Source organism: Nicotiana tomentosiformis, chromosome 5 (assembly GCF_000390325.3).
Source record: "Nicotiana tomentosiformis chromosome 5, ASM39032v3, whole genome shotgun sequence".
Taxonomy (NCBI): domain Eukaryota; kingdom Viridiplantae; phylum Streptophyta; class Magnoliopsida; order Solanales; family Solanaceae; genus Nicotiana; species Nicotiana tomentosiformis.
The window spans coordinates 81,578,971-81,600,473 of NC_090816.1; the positions used below are offsets into that span (position 1 = coordinate 81,578,971).

Here is a 21,503-nt window from a genome sequence, read left to right on the forward strand (position 1 = left end):
ACATGTGGTGAGATTTCACTGGCCTTTTGATTTGACTTGGCATGCCTTGTCATTTTAACACGTGGCATGATCCTATTGGCTCTTACGTTTGACTTATCGTGCCACATTATTTAACACATAGCACCAAACTGCACCTCTAGGAAGATGGTATCTTGGGCTTAATGAAGTGGGTTCATCAGTTGTAGGCCAATTAAATAGGCTAGCCTAATGAGTTTGGACTTATTTATGTTACTTATCTAATCAATCCAATTATATTAGACCGTAATTTTTTATTTGGACTAACATATTTAAAATATAGTCCAAACTATTTTATTGAATTTAACTCCAATAAATTTTGCATGCCTACAAATGCCGAGTCCGGAAACAAAGTATGGTTCATTTGGACTCAAGAGACACAATTAAGTTTTTTTTTTCAAAAACTGGGCACTATTTTATATATAGCGCGGTTATTCACCGCGCTATACCTTAACGGACAAAACTGTCCGTTAAGGTATAGCGCGGTGAATAGCCGCGCTATATTTGAACTTAAAATGGGCGGGAGGGTATATCGCGCATATATAAGGCGCTATAGTATAACGCCTTATATATGCGCACTGTACCTATATATAAAAGCGTGACATCTCCTTCCCCCACTAGACGCGAACCAGAACCCCCAAAACCCCAAAAATCGTTCCCTCTCCATTTTTAAAGAAAAACAACTCAGTGGAGTCCATCCGTCCCACAAAAAACATATCTTGTCTGTATTGTACCGGATCTAAGGTATTATCGTGTAGTAGTTTGCTAGTTTCGGCCCCCAAATCATCAAATCTTCACCTTTCAAAAAATTATAAATCGAGGTATTCAGACTTATTTTTTGTCAAACTCATGTATAAAAAATGCGTATTAATTATTTTTTACTGTGGTCTATATTTTTTTGTGATTGTTTTGTGATTTCATTAATTTGTCTTTTTTTTTTATCTAGATTAGATTATTTTTGTGCTAAATAATTAGTAAAATAGAGAAATTATTATTTTATGAATAATTAATGTTATTAGATGTTACAAAAAAATATTTATTAGTTGTTTTTTAATGTGGTATATGTATTTTCGTGATTGTTTTGTGATTAAAATATTTTATTATTTTTTATTCGGATTAGATTATTTATCGTGTAGTTGTTTTTTATCCGGATTTTATTGTTGTACATATATTAATATGTGACTTTATTGTTGTTTAGTGTCCTTTAGTATTATGTTGTGCTCGTAATTTTAATGTAGTGCCCATAATTGTAATGTAGTGCCCTTTAGCGTAGTTAAATGTAGTGCCCTTTAGCATAGTATCTTGGTAGTTATTGAAGTTAATCATTTAATTATTTGTTAACCCCAAAAATATCTGAAAAAGATAATAGTTCAAACACAAACTCTCTCGAGTTTTAGTCAGCAAGTGTAAGAAAATAACATAAATAACAACAATATTTGTCGAACTAAGTATTTTTATATGAGTACTTATTAATTATATCACGTATAGTTATGAAAATTAATTATTTAATTCTATTATACCCAAAATTAGGTGAGTAAGAAACAAACATATAAAATAAAAAATAAATATAGGAAGTAATAAACTAACATATAAAATAATAAACAAACATATAAAATAATAAACTAATATATAAAATAAGAAACTAACATATAAAATAGTAAACTAACATATAAAATAATAAACTAACATATAAAATAATAAATTAACATATAAAATTATAATATAGAAAATGTATCAACTTAAGTAACAATATAGTAAAAATATCGATTAAATATTAATATAAAAGATATTACGATATATTTAAAGATGTTAAGCAATTAAAAATAAAAATACTTTAATTAATATTGTTCAATTTACAGACATCGCCATGGAGGTTCCCCATATGCATCCCGGACCTGCATCTCTAGAGCTACTGTTGCTATAGGCCAACCATAGGTCTTCATACATATGGGATGGGCAGTGTTTGTCCCAGACATTCCGCCCCAGACGTATAGACGATATGTGGGAGTTCATTAGGGACCACCCACTCCATCCTCGTATAGATAGACGCCTTCAGGATACGGGTTTCTATAGGATCATAGAGATCGGCTGGTTGCAGTTCGACTGGGCGTTGATCACGGCTATGATAAAGAGGTGGCGACCGGAGACACACACGTTTCATCTACCCATCGGCGAGTCTACCATCACGCTTGAGGAAGTGGAGGTTCTTTTTGGGATGCCGGTTGATGGATTACCTGTATCTTACCCGCATGCTCTCAGAGACTATAGGGGATTGCATTACCTGCATATGTTGCAGCGGCTCACCGGATTCCAGCCAGCGGAGAAGACTGCATTGAGTGGGGCCAGTCGTTTGCAGCTGACGCCCGTCCGGCAGCATCTGGAGGCGATGGATGCGGAGATTACGGATGATTCACCGCCGGAGGTTATCGACCGGCACGCGATATTGTTGTTGCTGCTGATGTTTGGTGAGGTAATGTTCCCGAACACTTCGGGAAACCTAGTCAGCTTGAGATTTCTACATCATCTTGAGCGGCTAGATGATTTACTTGGATATAGCTGGGGTGTTGCTGTTCTAGGTTACATGTATAGGCAGATGTGTCGGGCGTGCATGGGCACCCAGAGAGACATTGCCGAATTTTACCGCTGCTGTAGGTGAAAACATAGTCAATTCTTTTCGTGATTATAACATACATAGTAAAAAAATACCTTAAATATTACGTCTACAATCTATATTAGGTTTGGGCCTGGGAGCGGTTCCTGCAGTTCCATCCACCTCTACCACCCATCGCTCTGAATGCACCACCTCCACCGTTTCTCCCTTTAGCTTGGAGGTGGGTTGATAGGCGAGGCTACGGACGCGAGGTCGAGGCTCGACATCATCTCCCCTATTACAAGGATTTGTTGGATTTGCTTGAAGGCGCGCATGTACATGTATTCTTAAGTTTACTTGGCCTGACTTTATATGTGTTGCGTTTACTCACGATTCTTGTGTTTAATTAATAGTTCTTATGGAGGCCATACAACAATGCACTCATAGCTGGTTTGCCCGATTATTGCTCCCGCGGCCGAACTATGTGGAGCTCTTCCGTCCCACTGATATGTCTCGATATTGTCGAGCATCATGCCATCGAGCGAGTCCTTCACCAGTTTGGTCGACCGCAGCTTGTATATATTCCGCCCGCTTGGCTTAGGACACATTACCAACGGGATGATCGTTCCAGGGTTGACCAGACATACTTGGACTGGCTAGAGGCCCAAATTGAGATTTGAGACCAGAGGTATGACCTGATTCTGCCACCCCCTCCACCTGAGTGTACGGATGGCGAGCATGAGTATATGGGCTGGTATCGTAGCGTTACCCGACTTCTCGTCGGGAATCCCATTCATCACGCTGGTGGTTGGTACATTCCATACGTCATGAGGCATGAGGCACTGGTATGTTATTTGTTATACTTTCTTATAACGTTAAATTATCCTTCCGTAATTAATATTTGACATGTTATGCAAGTTATTGGCTTACATCAGTTCTGCCAGTTGGGACTGCAGATGCTATAGCATACCGGCGAGGAAGCGACAACTTTGCACGAGTATGGCCAGCAGGTTACAGATCTGGCTGCCCAGACATTGAGGCGTGCCCGAGATGATGAGCGATTAGGATACGAGGCTGCTTATGTGCCGCCAGAGGAGTACCATCATGGGACCAGTGGAGCCTGAACGTGGTAGACGTGGCAGGCATGGACAGAGAGGATGGGGTGTCCCACGAGGTCGTGGTGGTCGGCGAGGACGGGGTCCCCAGCAAGGGGGCATTGAGGCACCCGTCGAGGATATTAGAGATGATCAACCGGGTGACCACCCTAAGCCACATGATGATCCTCATGATATGTCGTCATTCAGCCTTCAGTTGTCGCCAGGGACTTCGCAGTTGACCCTGTCAGCTCCATTGTTGATCGCGGACACGTCCATTATGCGACAAAAGTGGGATCAGTTTTTTCCTGACTGTTGCTGATGATCGTCCGACACGAGACGTGCATAGTGGGCGACGACGGAGTTATGGCTTATCATCGAGGGATGCTGAGGATCTAGCACATACTTTATCTACTCCAGTGCACCTCGATGTTCCGACGGAGCGTTGTGGCGCTACTCAGGCGCAGGTTTGTTTATATTACTATTATTTCTATTTATTTTTATCTCATTGATTAGTCAGTAAAATATAAAGTATTTTTTTTAAATACATTGGCAACCCCCGTCATGGAGGCCGTATTGTGCGATACTGAGATGCCGGAGATGGATGATCTAATTCAGGAGCCCGTTGAGACCATGGTATGACCATTAATTCTTTTTTTTATAACACGTATGTTAGTAATTATTATTTTATATAGTAAAATATCTTATTATTCTGTAGGTTACTGCCGGCCCGACGGCCGCTTCTACCGAGTCTGACAGCCTTACCGATGATCATGCTGCAGCGCATCCTCTTATAATGATGAGACATGAAGAAGATGATCCTGATATCGTAGCCGGACGGGATGGGATGCGCCTCAGGCCAGCCAATGCTTTAAAGCATACAGGTTGTGGGACACATTGACATTTATTATTATTTGTATATATGACATAAAATATATAATAGCAACATTATTTATGTTTTACATAATTTGTGCATGTGTTTTTATTTCTCAAGATATTTATTAGTTTAACAGTACAACACACACAAAAAAAATGACAAATTAATATAAAATTTAAATTCGTTACCAATTAAAGATAATACATGACACGTACAACATAAAAATAAAATACTACACTCAACGCATCAATGTGTTTGTTTAGTCACTATCGCCCATTATTCTGTGCTTCAACCACTTAAATTTCTCCTCCAACCTATTTTTTTCTTCTTCTGCCTCTTTTAGTTTCTCCTGCAATGCCGCAAGTTGTTCTTGTAGCTTTACGATCTGGAGTTCGTATTCATCGGTCAGATTCCAAATGTTTAGCAAACATGATTTGTAATATTCTTGATTAATGGGTTCATCATACCATTCATCAAAACCACATTTCTTTTCGTCCTACCAATGAGAGAATAACACATGGCTATTAATTAACATGTTATCTAAAATGTATTAACAAACATTTCTTCCAAGAATAATAATTTACAACTTGTTTACACATCAAACGTCTGCGCCTCAAATTGTAATTTGACCAACATGGCTTCAAAATCATACGTTTGCCACAGTAACACCTTGGTACGTAATTGCGTCCAAACATGTCGTAATGCTCGAAAATGGAAAATTATTGGAAAGTTTTTGTTTTCGTTACGACGCAAATAATAACTAAAATGAACGAGGTTTTTATAGGCAGCTAAGAGTGATTTTAGGTTACATAACGCATATTGGTGCGGCGCTATGTTTCGCGTGATAATGATTCTTTCAGGTACAAGTGGGTCCAACATTTTCAGTATGACAACTTTTTTGGTCAGCAGCTTTTTCAGGCCGATAACTTTTTTAGGTCGACATGACAATACACATAGCATATATTCGTGGGGCATTATATTTTGCATGATAATGATTCTTTCGGGTACAATTGGGTCCAGCTTTTTCACTACGACAGCTTTTCAGGTTGATATCTTTTTCAGGTCGACATGACAATACACATATCGCATATTGGTGAGGCGCTATGTTTCGCGTGATAATGATTCATTCGGGTACAAGTGGGTCCAGAATTTCATGTCAACAACTTTTTTAGGCCGACAGCTTTTTCAGGTCGACGTGACAATACACATAGCGCATATTGGTGAGGCACTATGTTTCGCGTTCATACAGGTCGACATGCAGCTTAGTTCTTCTTAAGTTGAACCAAGAGATCAATACTCAAATACCATTTGAAAAACCAGAACAACATCCAATTCAGAAATGCAACTAATATTTAATAAGTGGTTTACGAAGAGGCAAAAAGGTGAAGGTAGTTCAAAAGATCCAAATGGAACACGTCATAACACAATCGATCCCTACCTTGAAAAAGATATGCTAGGTTGCTATACTGATTTGGTTGATGACACGTGATATGGTGTTCTACGTCCCTTGGAAAATAATCCTATCAATATACACACATATCTAAAAGTTGCAGGGCACATTATTGTGGGCGAAGCACATTCTACAAAGCCTGAAGGTATGCAAATTTGGGGCAAAAAACTACAATGGGTTCCCTTTTACTCAAAACGGTGTGATTATGAAGTACTATGTCACTGGCATGGGCTTGTTATACCACAAGCACTGTCTGCAACCTTCCAAACAAACATATACAAAGATGAACCAGAAGTGATTCGGCATTTGATGAAGAAGATTCTAGAGATGGAAAAGGCACTTGTTGTTCATCATGCTATCGATGATCTTAACTACCTGGAAGGAACGGAGGATTAGTACTCGGATTTATTAGAAAATAAAAAATTGCATAGAGACAATGAGTATCCTGTTTTCCCAATAGTTGTCGAGTGAGAGGGAGTACCTAAGTTTCTACCACAGACGTTGGACGTAGGAGTCAAATATTGTTGTAGAAATCAAGCAAGTGGTCTTATTGATGATAGCGATGAAATACAAGAAATGTGTGCCAATTGGGGCCAAGATTACGATATCCTTAGTCCTGAAGGGTGCGTACAAGATGTTGACGAAGAAGATGAAGACGGTGAGAATGAAATAGTGCCAGACAACAACGATAATGGCGAATGAAATTTTTTTTATTCCCTTAGTTATATGTTAAATTGTTGTATTGAATCTTTAATTCTAAATAACAATTAGATTTACCCCCATTGGAAACATAATTTTATTTCATACATTTTGCAACCTAAACATTTACATAAATTTAGTACAACAAAATTACTCCAATAAAACACAACATTTATCCTTGATAATTGGGCACATTGGATGAATGTCACCTGGTGATGAATTACCACCGCTTTCTAAACCAGCTGAAGGACATTTACGGCAGTCGTGTCCTGTTTGGGAACATATGCCACATTTACGCGCATAAACGGTATCACCAACATCCATTTGGTTTTGTATACGCGTTCTTTTTTGCACTTGCCATTGACGCACATCATTCTTGTTACACACCATTTTAAATGGTTCCAACGGCCAATAATGCTCAGCACCCACTGGCTGCAACTGTTCACTATAGGTGTTTAAGTATGCAACAACACTATATTCTTTATTAACGTACCTCGTTACTGCGAAACCTGTATGTTGAAAGCACTTCATGGCATGTTTGCATGGCAAATGATAGATTGACCATTTTCCACAGGAGCATAATCTTCTGGCTTCATTGACGGTGTGTGTATTATTTCCACGGTTGTGATGCAGACCAATGTGAACTTCAAAAATATTTCGCTCGATGCAATACTGCAAAAATGAATGCCACCATTCTCGCTTCCTATATTTCTCAAATCGTTTCATTGGTTGTGGCATAAATTCAACACCTCTTTCCATCAATGACGATGCACCTCTAGATCTTTCAACAAACCTCTCCGCCATCTGCTTGAATGACATCCACACCATGGCAGTGACTGGGAATCCACGTGCAGACTTCAATAACCCATTGAAAGACTCTGACACATTTGTAGTCAAAATTTCTCATCTTCTACCACCATCCGCATGCAAAGTGCACTTGTCAAGCTCATGTCGCATCAACCAACAATAGGCTTATGGGTCTTCCTACCTAATCAATTCCATTCGCCTCCTGAATTTACACTCTTGGTGATCTGTTGCAGCCATCCACATTAAATCATGCAAGTCCTTGTTCGGATAAGCCCTCTGGAGGTTGGCCTTCAAGTGCCTAACACAGTAACGGTGGTAGGCATATGATTCCTGCCATGCACGCAAATTCTGTACAGAATTTAAAATATCGCCATGCCGATCAGATATTAGACAAATACATGAACGTTGTCAACCTCCTTCAAGTTGTTCAAAAACAATGTCCACGCCTCTTGGCTTTCATTGGCACAAATAGCAAATGCTAGGGGAAATATACTTCCATTAGCATCTACAGTAATGGCGATCAACAACTTAATATCATACTTTCCATAGACATGAGTACCGTCTATGGATAATACAGGCCGACAATGCACAAAACCATCAATGGCTGGTTTAAATACCCAGAGCACATATCTGAATATGTATTCTGGTATTCCCGAACTCTACTCAAGCTTCCATTCAACAACAGTCCGGGGGTTAAAGTGTTGCAATGCAGCCATGTACCTGGGTAGAGCGGCAAATGACTTATCCCAGTTACCATAAACAATTTCAAATGCACGTTTACGCCCGAGAAATGCCTTTCTTTTGGTAATGGTACATCCATATACCTGGTGGAAAGATGTTATACACTCTTTGATCTTGTACCTTATGGACGCTTCAATGTGTGGAATCAAGACAAGAGAAATTAAGTCCAAATTCAAGTTAAAATGATTCCCACTGAATGTGTCCATTTCACAATTGTGGGTGCCTATGTATTTCCCCACAATCCATATATTTGTTTTCAACTTCCTCCACGCAACATCCAATTACAACCTTGAAACCATCTACGACAAATAACCTTGTATACTTCCAGAGATGACTCATGAACCACGATCTCACGACACTCTTTTACGTTGTACATTCGCATTGCCCTGTTTAGGCGCGCTTTATCAGCAAAAAGCATGTCCTTTGACAACACTGTTGCTCTAACGTTATTGTCCGAATTTTTTCAAGATCCCTTGTGAGGGCATAGCCATTCGGCATACTTAGCAACTGATCAAGGTAGGAAATATCCCTTGAATGAAATGGTACATGGGACTCGTACACTCTTGGTCTAACGGGAGGTGGAGCATGCTCCTTCGTCAAATTAGGTTCATCATTCTCGTCCTCATCACCGTCACTCTCATCGGGGAAGGGTGTGTCATCTCCAGACTTGTCAGCATTGTCGTCATAATTATTATCATCTTTATCACTTCACTTACAAATCATAATGTCTTGAAATCCCATGATGCACATTGTCCTATTGATGATGACTCCCGGATGGACCACCATGATCCAACACACCAAAACTAGGCATATTCCAACTGTCCGTTGGTTCATAACTTATAAAATTTATATCTGGCCGGTACCCCCTGTGGAATATATGAGTGTTAATACAAATTCAATACATAAAAATAAACATTGTAATACAAAGAAAAATTGAAGTTTACCACTCCGTTTGTGGATTATGTAAACTTGGGGAGAAATTATATACTCGCTCTTCATTCGCCCGGTAAGTTTAGATCAGGACAAACTCTTTCACCCGGAACCTGTTCGGCTAAAACTGCTCCAAAATAACTACCCGATGATTGAAGTATATCCCTGCTTTGCGGAACCTCATTATTGCGAGCGTCTTCAGCCTTGACGTACATTTCCAACATTTTTATCACAAGAAGTTTCCGGTGTTCATCCGGAGTCCTCAAAAAATCTGTCAGAGTTTCATCGTCTTTGATGTTAAACTCAGCATAACAAGCAACCCCTTGCGGATATCTCCCGGTTACTTTAATATTCACCGAAAGTTTGCTCACACTCATTTTTTTTACATAACAACGATATCAATCTATCATACTCCATTGTAAGTGATAACTTAACATGACACTGTGGAGAACAAGTATACCGTACTGAGTTATTCTCCGCCACAACCTCACCCCCTCAATATAATGAAACCCTAATTTTTCGCTCTTCGGACATTATGACAAAATGCAAAATAACTTAACGAATAAATATTTTGAAAGACTTGAAGGATGCTGAATGTATTGTTACCAAATTCTGAAACTCCTTAAATAAGGAAAAACCCAGCCCGGGGGTATAATTATTTGATGTATAGCGCATCCATAATACGCGCTATACCCATATGAATTATTGCTGTGTCAGTTAAGTGCAGATGACTTATTGGTGGGGCCACATTTTATATATAGCGCGGTTATTTACCGCGCTATACCTTAACGAACAAAACTGTCGTTAAGGTATAGCACGGTGAATTACCGCGCTATATATAAAATGATGCTCAACTTTTTTTTAAACTTATTTGTGTTTTTTGAGACCAAATGAATCATACTTTGGTTCCGAACTCTACAAATGCCCCCTACTTTAGTCTAGATGTTTGACTTCTTGAATTTCAAAGACGAGGTTTGAAAGTATTTATAATTGAGAGCTTGAGCCAATTACAATCTACTCACCAGATGACGAAAGCTATCACACTTTAAACTTTCCAACATTTCTTCCTGGAGAGTTTGTGCATTTATAAAGTACGTTCATTCTCAATATATGTTGTTTTCTTGTTAAATGTGCAGTAACCATGAAGACTTCAACCTACGATCAATTAATCTATGTGAGCAAATAATATAATACTAAGAGACAAGCTTTTATTGGACAAACTGAGTTATGATGCCTTAAGCTCACAATTTTTGTCCACGTAAGATCAAGTGGAATTCCTTTAACTAAAATTTTCTTTTCTTTTCCAAACAAATGCTCTTTCTCGTTCTTAAGCCCATGGGCATATTTATTTAATAAATCTAATCTCTCACGTGTCATGCAATTGACTTGATTTGGAGATAGGCGGCTGAAGAAAACAAGCAAATCACCACATATTACTAAACCAAACAAATATTGGATTTGGCTGCGAGGACTCCTACTGTTGTGGCTTCTCCAAACTTGTACCTAACAGAAAAACTATTTTGGCCTCCTGACTGATTCTTTCTCCAATTGAATTAGGATACCGAGTTCCTCTTGAACTCTAATAATGAGCAGTCCCATATCGCTATTAATTTTCTAATAGCCGTATCACTGATTCTATAAATAATCGTGTGCCTTTCATTCAGTTGGTATCTACTGCACCGTTTGCAAGTCACTTTAGAGTCTTTTTTTTTACTACTCGGAAATATTAGCGCGAAAGTAATTTCTACTTCTTTTCTCGTGATTTCTTTACTATGTTATCTTTTTCTTTCTTTATAGATAATGTAAGCAGCTTCGTCAAACTACTAAGGACTTTAAAAGTTTGAGATAAAGACCTTTAACATTTCTCGATGAAAATCTTTAAAATTTGTGCGAGTACTCTTAAAAGTTCGTAGCAAAGATCTTTAAAAGTTCGTGGTCAAGATCTTTAAAATTTCACAATAAAGACCTTTAAAAGTTTGCGGAGCAACGTGATGAAGACCTTCAAAAATTCGTGACGAAGACCCTTAAAAGCTCGTGGCAGAAATTTTTAAAAGTTAACAGTAAAGACCCTTAAAAGTTTGCTGTGAAGACCTTTAAAAGTTCGTGGCGAACACCTTTAAAAGTTCTTGGCAAAGACCTTTAGAAGTTCACAGTGAAGAGCCTTAAAAGTTTGCGATGAACACTCTTAAAAGTTTGCGAGGAACACCTTTAAAAGTTTGAGACCGACACCTTTAAAAATTTGAGACGAAGACCTTGAAATGTTCGAGATGAAGCCATTTAAAAATTTGCAACGAACACCTTTTAAAATTCGAGAAATACGTCTTTTAAAGGTTCGTAACAAAAAACTTAAAAATTCGAATGCCTTTAAAAGTTAGAGACGAACACCTTTAAAAGTTCGCAACAAAAACCTTTAAAAGTCCAAGACGAATACTTTTAAAAGTTCGCAACAAAAACCTTTAAAAAAGAACTCCGACATGGACATCCCTTTTTTTTTTACGCCTGAGGCGAAATTTTTTACTTATCCATGCTCTCTTTCAAGATTACGATTGTTACTCTTCCTTTTTGGCTTAGGTACTAACAAATATTTTTTTCATGCAGCTTGAACATGGTTTACTTCAGAGACTCAGCATCCTCTTCCTCCACGTTCAAGTATCTTGTAATTTTAGAGCACATGGATAGTAAAATGGAGACCAGATTGCTAATTGATACACCACTGACCAGCTTATATGCAGCTTCGTGGCCACCCTTGCAAAGTCCATTTCGTTTGGTAGACTGGACTTTTGAAAATACCAAACGTTAATTCAAGACATGGACTCTTCGTTCCCATAATCACAAAGTTAAGAATGTGGCAAGTTCCTTCCATGCTTAGGATGACAAATCCTTAAAGGTGAAGTACACTAGAGTGATTCCTTAACTTTTGGTGGCGAATTTTATTATGTTCCCGGCTATTAGGAGTGGAGCAAAGATATCCTTAGTAGGAACATTGAGGGCCACCAATATTTACGATATTATCTATGCTTCATTGTTTACTTATGATCATTCTACAAGTATCATGCAAGCTTTTTGTGAGGCTTGATGTTCTCTTACAAACACATTGCTCACATCAGTTGGAGAGTTATACATACCCCTTTGGGACTTATGCACTATTGGGGGTCTGCCTTAAGTGGGGACTCCTTATGAGGAGGTCATGCCAAATACTCGAGAACGTACAAGTACTTACAAAAAGGATAGAAGGTTCCTTCCACAAGCTTGTCAGCAATTGTTTGATGCATATCACCAACTCGGAGAGGGAAACACTAAAAGTCATTATGTCACTGTGAGAAGATTGATAGAATTTTGGTGCAAAAATATTTCAAAGTATGAACAACCTCCAGCGAGAAAAGAAAAGAAGTTAGCTTGTCCCAAATCAATATATAACCCTACCGAAGCCGTAGATAAAATGGCCAATTGGTTGGAAGTTGAAGATGTGCTATTTGTTAAACTTGGCATTAGAAGCGACAAGAAAGACGAAGTATACTTGGCTGCTTTTCTATCATGCTGGTTATGTATCTTTGTGCTCCCTACAAAAGAAGGCGATTTCATTCGGCCTGAGACTTTCAAGATTGTAGGCCTTCTAACATGGGGGCGAAGAATTAATCTCATTGTTCCAGTCTTAGCTAGCATCTACATGGGCTTAAATAAAATTTCAAATGGCTCACCACTCGATCCTTCTAGAGTTTACTTCCCAATTTATTATGTGTATGGTTGGTCGCTCTGTTACTTCAAGACTCATTTTTCTCTCACAAATAGGCCAGCTACTCCTTTTGATGGCCATATATTCAGGTGAGGGAAAACCGAGATACTTTGGGAATAAAGACGCGAGAAAATATATTCATAGAGGAGAAAGTGACGCATGGACTTCCATAATGTAAAGTAATTCTCAATCGTATTATTATTATGATGATGGCAATGAGGAAGAGTCCGAGTCGAATTATTTTACGAGTATTCGCTCGAATTACCTTTCTTTGAGAAATGGATCAACCTTCATCGTGGAGCCTTATAGCCCTCATCACTTCAGTCGTCAATTCGGTTTTTATCAAGACATCCTCGGTTGCTTGGATTAAGAATTTTGTGAGGCCTCTTTAGAAGAAGGATTGGAATTTTGCCGAACTTGTGTGTTGTCTAAAAGTAGGTCAAGGCCACATTTCCCCCTATTATGCCCAAGATGAAGACGTATGTCTTCTCCGATTATAAATCTTGGTGGGAAAGAGTGCATGAAAACTTCCTTGAAAGCCACTTGCAATCTTTGGTGAATACCATTGGACCAGTTACTGCTACGCCTTTAGAGATCATGCCTCAAGAGCATAACAAGGAGGACAAACCTCCTATTTTAAAATCTAAAGTGGTTGTACCACACGACATCAATGGACCTCCATATAAAGAAGTTCAAAAAAAGAAGGGACCTTCTCAAGCTCATCAAGTCAATGAGGATTCCTTTCCATTAGGCACCGTTATTCCTACCTCCAACAAACACCCATCTCAAAATGAGAGTGATAGTAGTCATGGCGATCAAAACTTCAAGAAGCCATATTCAAACAAACAAGGAGACACTGATTTGGGTGTAGTCGAGATTACTAACGGCATTGATAGTGCTTTAAGGACTTTGACGGCTATTAAAGAGGTAGTGATTAAGACTTTAATATTATTTTATAATATCCAAGTAACTTCACTAACCGTTTATCTTTTTCTATGAAACCAAACGATGATCATATTTCGATAGCGTCACACCAAAGCAAGCCACATGGTAGTAGTGAATCTGTGGCGGAGCCAGACTCGAGGAATTCACTTCCAACATCTAAGTCAGACCTAGAGGCGACTTCCATTCCTAATCGTGGAACAAAATTGAGGCCTAATTTTCACCAATGATCAACACTAACAATGTTTATCTTTGACGGAAGAAAGGTTGTCTTGACTCTTCGCAAGAATTTCATCTTGAATTCCTCGGCTAAAATTCATGCCAAACTCTTCGACCTTATTGCACACAGTGCTTCTTCTCTTCAATTCGAGATCCAAGTGATTCTCGAGGAGATGGATGGAAAGGGTGTGGATATTTCTCCTCTAAAAGACCTATTGACTTCTTTCTTTGAGCTTGTCACTTCATATGACCAGGCACGATCAACTCTTTCCGATAAGGTTATGGATGTTGAAAAATCAAAGTTATTTTTCAAAAGCCAAGGAACATCTTGATCTTGTCTTGACTGAAAAGGGGGAGAAGGTCGCGAAACTATCTGCCACCAGTCAATCTCTCAAAGAGGCCAAGGAGAAGGTGAAACGGTTAAGAGCTCTCTGAGATGCTGCTAAGAAAGAGGTTGAAGAGATTAAATCTAGAGTCTCATCTGCTGAAGAGAAGTATCGTAGATGTTCTGATGTTTCCTTGGCGACTGCTGATGACTTGGCCGACGTGGAGACGAAGAAATAACACTTAGAGGCCACCCTTAAAAACTTGGTCAATTACAAGTTGTGTTTAGATTAGCCTATATAGAGTATCTTATTTGCCCTCTTATTTTTTCCTTGCATTTTGTTAACTAGCGACTATTCTTGAAAATGAAAATTCCATATGTTTTACTTTATATTGCACGTTTTCATTGATGTTTCCTTTTTTTCTTTTTGCGGTTCAAAATCAATATATTCTTGCTTATCATGATGTATTGACATCCACATAATAGAACTTGGCTTTCTTTTAAATATCGTTGTTATTCATGTCTCGAAGTTCTCTGTATTTGATTATACATCCTCCTTTTTCTTTGAAGATAATATTCTTCACCACCTTTGTACCTTAGTGGTAGGAAGTATTTATCTCAATGTGAGAACGTCAAAAATATGAGCCATTTGATTTCGTAGAAAACTTTAAAATCAAAGACATATCCAAAATCCAGAATCAAACACCTTCAGAATCGACTCAGATAATATTTTAAAATCAATTTTACATTCCACCACGTTGACAATTTTAGATTTGCGCAGTCTCACCAAACAAATTCATATATTAGTGTAGAAACGTTGAAATTATGAACTGCTTGATTTCTTGAAAACTAGACTTCAAATCTAGGACATATCCAAAATTCCCAATCAAACACCTTTGGAATTGTTGCAGATAATATTTTGAAATCAACTTTAGATTCTGACATGTTGACAATTTTAGATTTGTGCAGCCTCATTAAAAAGTTTATATCTTGGTATAGAAATATTAAAATTATGAACCGTTTAATTTTTTGAAAACTAGACTTCAAAATCTAAAACATATCCAAAATTCAAAATCAAACACTTTCAGAATCGTCCCAGATAATATCTTAAAATCAACTCTAGATTCCGACACGTTGACAGTTTTAGATTTGCGCAGCTTCACCCAAAAATTCATATCTTGTGTAGAAATGTTGAAATTAAGAACCGTTTAATTTATCGGAAACTAGACTTAAAATTAAAGACTTATCAAAATTTAAAATTGATATTTTCTAGTATAGTTCTAGGTAATACTTTATGTTTTACCTTCGCATTTAGCCACGCTGGAATTTTCAGCTTTGAGCGTTTTTTTTTCAAAAAGGTGATACCTTGACATAGAAGCACCTTTAAATTAAGAATCATTTTAATTGGAATCTTGATAGATTTTACGGATTCGACTTCTGTACTTGGTGAAATTTTGAAGACTTTTATTTGAAAATCGGCGGACTTAAAATTTCAACTTTAATATTTCACCACCTTCAAAATGACTATAACCATCTCCTTGGAGATACTAATCTACTATTGAGCCTATAGACTTGCCCACATTGAGCCATCAACCTTTTGATAAGGTAAAGGATACATGTAGTCCCCATGTTTAGGTGCCAACAAGCAGGTTTTATTATATCATGTCTTACTTGAACAGTGTTAGGGGTGATATATATTTTTAAGCTCATGCGCCTGAACTTAGAATGAAACTCTAAGCTACTTACGTCCTCGGTGAAGAGGATCAAGTCATATCGTAGTTCAGAATGGATGAGCTTTTTTTTTAATGTCCTAACTTTTGCCTAGGCAGACTCTTTCATAGTTTTCAACCTAGCGAACCTTCTTTTTTTTTTTTTTAGACGTACAAAGTTTATACTTTTGCGGGCCAGGAGTAGCATGTAGTTTATGCTCTTGCGTTAATGAGCGCATCTTTTTCAGGGATAGTACTTCTTTAAGAATTTTCCATTGATAGGACCGTTTCTTAAGCCTTCTACATCAATAAGCTTGTAAGCACCATCCGAGTAAGCTTCTTGCATAACATATGGCCTATCCCATTTTGAAGTGAACTTCCCTCCAGATTTATGGGAAGAGATAATGGATCTTCGTATGGCAAGGACTTGATCTCCTACTTGAAAGGATATCGGGCGAACTCTTTTATTGAAGGTGCGAGACAATCGAGCTTGATAACATCCAAGACTTTGTTGAGCTTCCAACCTCTTCTCATCAAGAGCCTCCAACTCTGCTAATTGAAGTCGAGTATTGTCTTTATCAGTGATCCCTTCTTGAATAACTAATCATAATGAAGGTATTTGACGCTCGAGTGGCAAAACGGCTTAGACTCCATAGACAAGTGAATAGGTGGGTTGCTTGTGTTGGTATGCGGTGAGTTGTCCTATATTCCCACAAAGCTTCTTCCATACCGCCATTCCAATCTCGTTTGGATTTGGAGACGACCCTTTTTAACAAGTTGCATAGAGTCTTATTGAATGCCTCAGCTAGGCCATTGGTGGTGGCATTATACAAAGAAGAATTGCATTGCTTGAAGCCAAAGAGATCACAAATCTTGTTCATCAACTTGTTGTCGAATGACTTGCCATTATCTGTTATTATGCAACAAGGGATGCCAAAGCGATAGATAATATTCACTCGGATGAAGTTTGCAATGTTCTCCTTCTTTACTTCCTTGAGGGCAACAACGTTCTCCTTCAGCCCATTTTGAGAAGTAGTCAATTGCAACCAAGATGTATAAGTGTCCACCAAAGAATTTTGGTAGTGGTCCAACAACATCCAATCCCCAAGCGTCAAATGGCCAGGATACAACAGTCGACTGCAACACTTCAAGAGGCTGATGAATAAAATTTGCTTGGAACTGGAAAGCCTTACATCTTCGAGGGTAATCCAAGCAATCTTGTACCATCGTTGGCCAATAGTATCCCATCCTTTTTATATGGAAGTGGAGCTTTGGTCTAGACTAGTGTGAACCACATACCCCAGAATGTGCTTCTTGCAAAGCTTAGAGTGTTTCATTTCCCCCTAAGCATCGCAAGAGTACTTCCTTAAATGATATTCTGTATAGAGTATCTTTGTATTAAAGGAAGCGAGGTGTACGATGACGGATTTCAGTCCTTCTCCTCGGATTTTCTGGAAGCATCCCATAGCTTAAGTAGTCGATAGTGGAATGTTGCCATTCTTCCTTCTCAGCTTCAGAAATAACGACCAGACGCTCAAGTTCATTTTCTTCACTTTCACCCCCATTTGGCAATGGTACTACCCATTTTTGGCAGATAGTAACTTGCACTTGATCAGGCAGGGTTAACGATGAAGCTAGGGCAGCTAAAGCGTCAACCTTCTTATTGTCTTTCCCAGGTACATGTTGAATAGTCACATCACCAACCCATCCCATCAATTTTTTAGCATAATTATAATAAGGGCGTAGTTCAGATTTCTTAACCTCGTAACTACCCAAAAGTTGATTGACCACTAACTAGAAGTCACCAAAGACTTGTAATTGCAACTGCTTCATATCGACAACCATTTCAAGACCAAATATTAATGAATGATACTCAGCAACATTGTTGGAGTAGAGTTGTGTCAACGTAAAGGAGGAGGGCAGAACCTCCCCTTGAGAAGTGACAAATACTACACCAGCACCAACTCCTCCGCGATGTGCAACACCATCAAAGTACATCTTCCATGGAGGTTGTACTTCAACGACCATTGCTTCTTCGTCAGGTAGTTCATCAGTTAGTTCTCAGTCACCACGTATCGGATGATCTGCCAAGAAGTCTGTCAATTCTTGTCCTTTTACAACCTTTTGAGGAACGCACACAATCTCAAATTGTTTAAATTAGAGGTACCATCTTTGTCATGACCCAAAACCTATAATAGGTCGCGATGGCGCCTAACGCCACCGTTAGGCAAGCCCATACGTGAACCTCTATTTTAATTATTCCTTTTTAACTTTTAAAAATAGAAAATTTCCTTAAATACACCGAATAAAAATAAATCTCATGGAACCATACATACTTCTTTCCCAAAAAATATTAAGTGTGAATAATACATAAACCACCGTGATAGTAATAATAAGTACAATGGTGCATAAATGCTAGAAGTCCCCTAAAACCTAGTGCCACAAGTGCATGAGCATTCTAGGAAATATACAAAACTACTACGACTATTGTCCTAAGTAAAATAGACTGAAATAGTAAACAAGGTAGAGGGAGGCTCCGGTGTTGTAGATCAAACCAAGGCAAGCACCTCACCACTAAGTCTCCGTGGAAGTGCGTCTACGCGTCCGTGTGACCATCGGAAGTACCTGTCTTAGTACCCGCACAATCAATGTATAAGTATAGCGTGAGTACATAATGTGTACCCAGTAAGTATCTAGTCTAACCTTGAAGAAGTAGTGACGAGGGGTGGACTTGACACTTACTAGTGGTCAAATAGTAATAAAATACATAAAGTAGACATGGAGGATGTACAACAAGTAGCAACGAAGTAGATAAATCATTAATAGTAAATATCCAACATGGATTTATATCAAATCACTAAAATATCATAACCGGTCTCGAAGGCACGAACTCAGCTGTTATCAAAAACCAAATCCAATCTCAAGTATTAAGCACGAGTATGCCGAGGCGAATGACCCGATCCCATAGGAAAAGTGATACTCGGTACTATCAAGGCGAATGAATCGATCCCATAAGAATAATGTTACCATACTGCCGAGGCGAACAACCCGATCCCATAAGAGTAATTTATAATACTGCCGAGGTGAACGGCCTGATCCCATAAGAGTAGAGAAACTACCTCGCTCGTGGAAGTACATGCGAGTCGAGAAGACACGGATCAATAGTTCATCAATTATTTCATAATTTTTCAAAATAAGAGGATCAGTCAATATTTTATTCTAACCTCAATCCCAATCATAAATTAAGGAAATCAAGTACCCAGGGTAAATACAAATATCACAATTAAGGAATGATGTGAATCTAAGTCTACCCGAATATAACATAAATATAGATATGTACGGACTCTCATCACCTTGTGCGTACGTAGCTCCCACAACAAGTAGCGCACACCAATTAATATACCTAAGGGGATAAATTCCCTCTTACAAGGTTAGGCAAGAGACTTACCTCGCTTCCTAGTTCACTTTTCGGCTCTTTAACCTCACTAGAACTCTCCAAACGACGCCGAGCAATCCAAAACTAATCAATATATGCTCAAAAGTTCATAAACTATTAAACTAATTTCTCAACCAAATTCGAAAAGTCCATAAAAGTCACCCTCGAGCCCACGTAACCGGATTCCGGAAATTTTTGAAGATAAATATTACCCATGATCTCACGAACTTAAATATATAATTTATTCTCAATTCCATAATCAATTTCGTGGTCAAATATCATTTTTACCAAACCATAGGTTCCAACAAAAAAACATCCACAAATTTTCTCTAATTCCATGTTAAATCTACCCATAATCCGTGTATTTAACTTAAGAATTGATAGGGATCACTTACCTTGTGATGTTGATGAAAATCCCCAACAAAATACTCTCAAATTCGTCCAAGATCAAGTGGAAAATAAGAGAAAAGAGACTAAGTCTCATACTAAATCCAAGTCTGCCCAGTGACTCCTTCTTCGCGATCGCGGAAAGTGCCTTGCGATCGCGAAGACCAATCTGCCACTAAACAAAAAGACTCTACGCATTCACGACCAGTTGGGCGCGTTTGCGATGAATCACCTCCCAGCCTTTCGCATTCGCGATACTGTGGTCGCTGATCTCGTCCAATTTCATACCTTAATTTAAGGTTATGAAAACGGTCGATGCAATAATAATACCCAACAAGAGTCGGGGTCGAATTCCGCAGGGAGCTATAGATGAGAGTTAGTAGTATATATCGTAACGTGAGAGTTTGAATATCTAAGTTTATTCTTCCACAAAATGGGGTTGTTTTAAAGTCTAATTTAAAACTACAATTGCAAGTTGGGAAATAAAACTAAGAGATTATTTTTGTTATTTTTCAAATGTTGTAAAAATTCTAGGGCTATGACCTTCACCTAGGTGTTTGCCTAATGGGATATAAACTTTAATGCTTGTTTTATTGATCGGGGTGTATTATAGCTATCAACACTCAATTACCCACTCAATACCTCTCGGTCAGAGAGTGATTTTGCCCGATTTGGCTTTCTCAAGTCCAGATGGGTATTGAACAAAATGGTTGATAAAAACTCAAGTCGGGTTATTACTATCTCTAGGTTGAACCCTTTAATTGATATTATCAATCTCTCGATTGACCCAATTTCTTGTTAGCCAATTTTTCCTAGACTAAGTCTCTCTTTCTCAAGTAAAGACCAAGTCAAATAGGCATGAACTAATATTTGTAATTATTAATTCCATAAATAAAAGCAAGAACATGGCTAAATAATAAACACCCAACCATAAACAAGCTTTAAATCAAACACCCATTAAGTTTACACACTAGGGTTGGGTTGCAACCCTAGTAAAAATCTAGCTACGCATGCTTTAAATGGAAGAAATATAAGAAGAAATGATAATTAAACTCATATTGCAAGATCAAAATGATAAAATCTATTAAAATAGCTCAAAATATGAAAACCTACTAAAAAGAGTAAAAGGAAACGGCTACTGTAGCAGCTGATGTCAAAAGTTAACCTAAAAATGTGAAACTCGTCTATTTATACAAGGCTAGAAACTTTGGACAAAAATACTCTTCGGGAGGTTCTGCGGCAGCACAATTCCATGTGCGGTGCACACTTTTCTTCAATTGGTCAAGATTGGAAGTTTGCGGCCGCATAATTCTGATCTGCGGCTGCAATGCACTCTTTCTGCGGTCCGCACTTTTACATGTGCGGCTACATAGCTCTTCTTCTGCGGCCACACAATTATTATGTGGTCCGCACTTCTGGGGGACTTGGAATGCACCTTCTCTGAACTTTGCTCTGGCTTAGCTTTTGCGGCCGCACAATTCATGTGCGGACCACACTTTTCACCAAACTCTGATGACTTTTCCTTCATAACCTGCGGCCGCAGATGATA

General features: G+C 38.4%; 2 protein-coding genes across 2 annotated transcripts; one reads left to right on the forward strand and one right to left on the reverse strand.

Annotated features, from left to right (window-relative positions):
• The first annotated feature begins 2,014 nt into the window (after positions 1 to 2,014).
• Positions 2,015 to 2,671, forward strand: LOC138892668 (serine/threonine-protein phosphatase 7 long form homolog). Its single transcript, XM_070176402.1, has one exon. It carries the CDS (start codon positions 2,015 to 2,017, stop codon positions 2,669 to 2,671), a length of 657 nt encoding a protein of 218 aa, XP_070032503.1.
• A 13,704-nt stretch (positions 2,672 to 16,375) lies between these two features.
• On the reverse strand, positions 16,376 to 17,358 carry LOC117280016 (uncharacterized). Its single transcript, XM_070176403.1, has 3 exons — positions 17,121 to 17,358; positions 16,862 to 17,041; positions 16,376 to 16,731 (listed from the first exon to the last, which is right to left on the reverse strand). Exons 1-3 carry the CDS (start codon positions 17,356 to 17,358, stop codon positions 16,376 to 16,378), a joined length of 774 nt encoding a protein of 257 aa, XP_070032504.1.
• Positions 17,359 to 21,503: the final 4,145 nt, after the last annotated feature.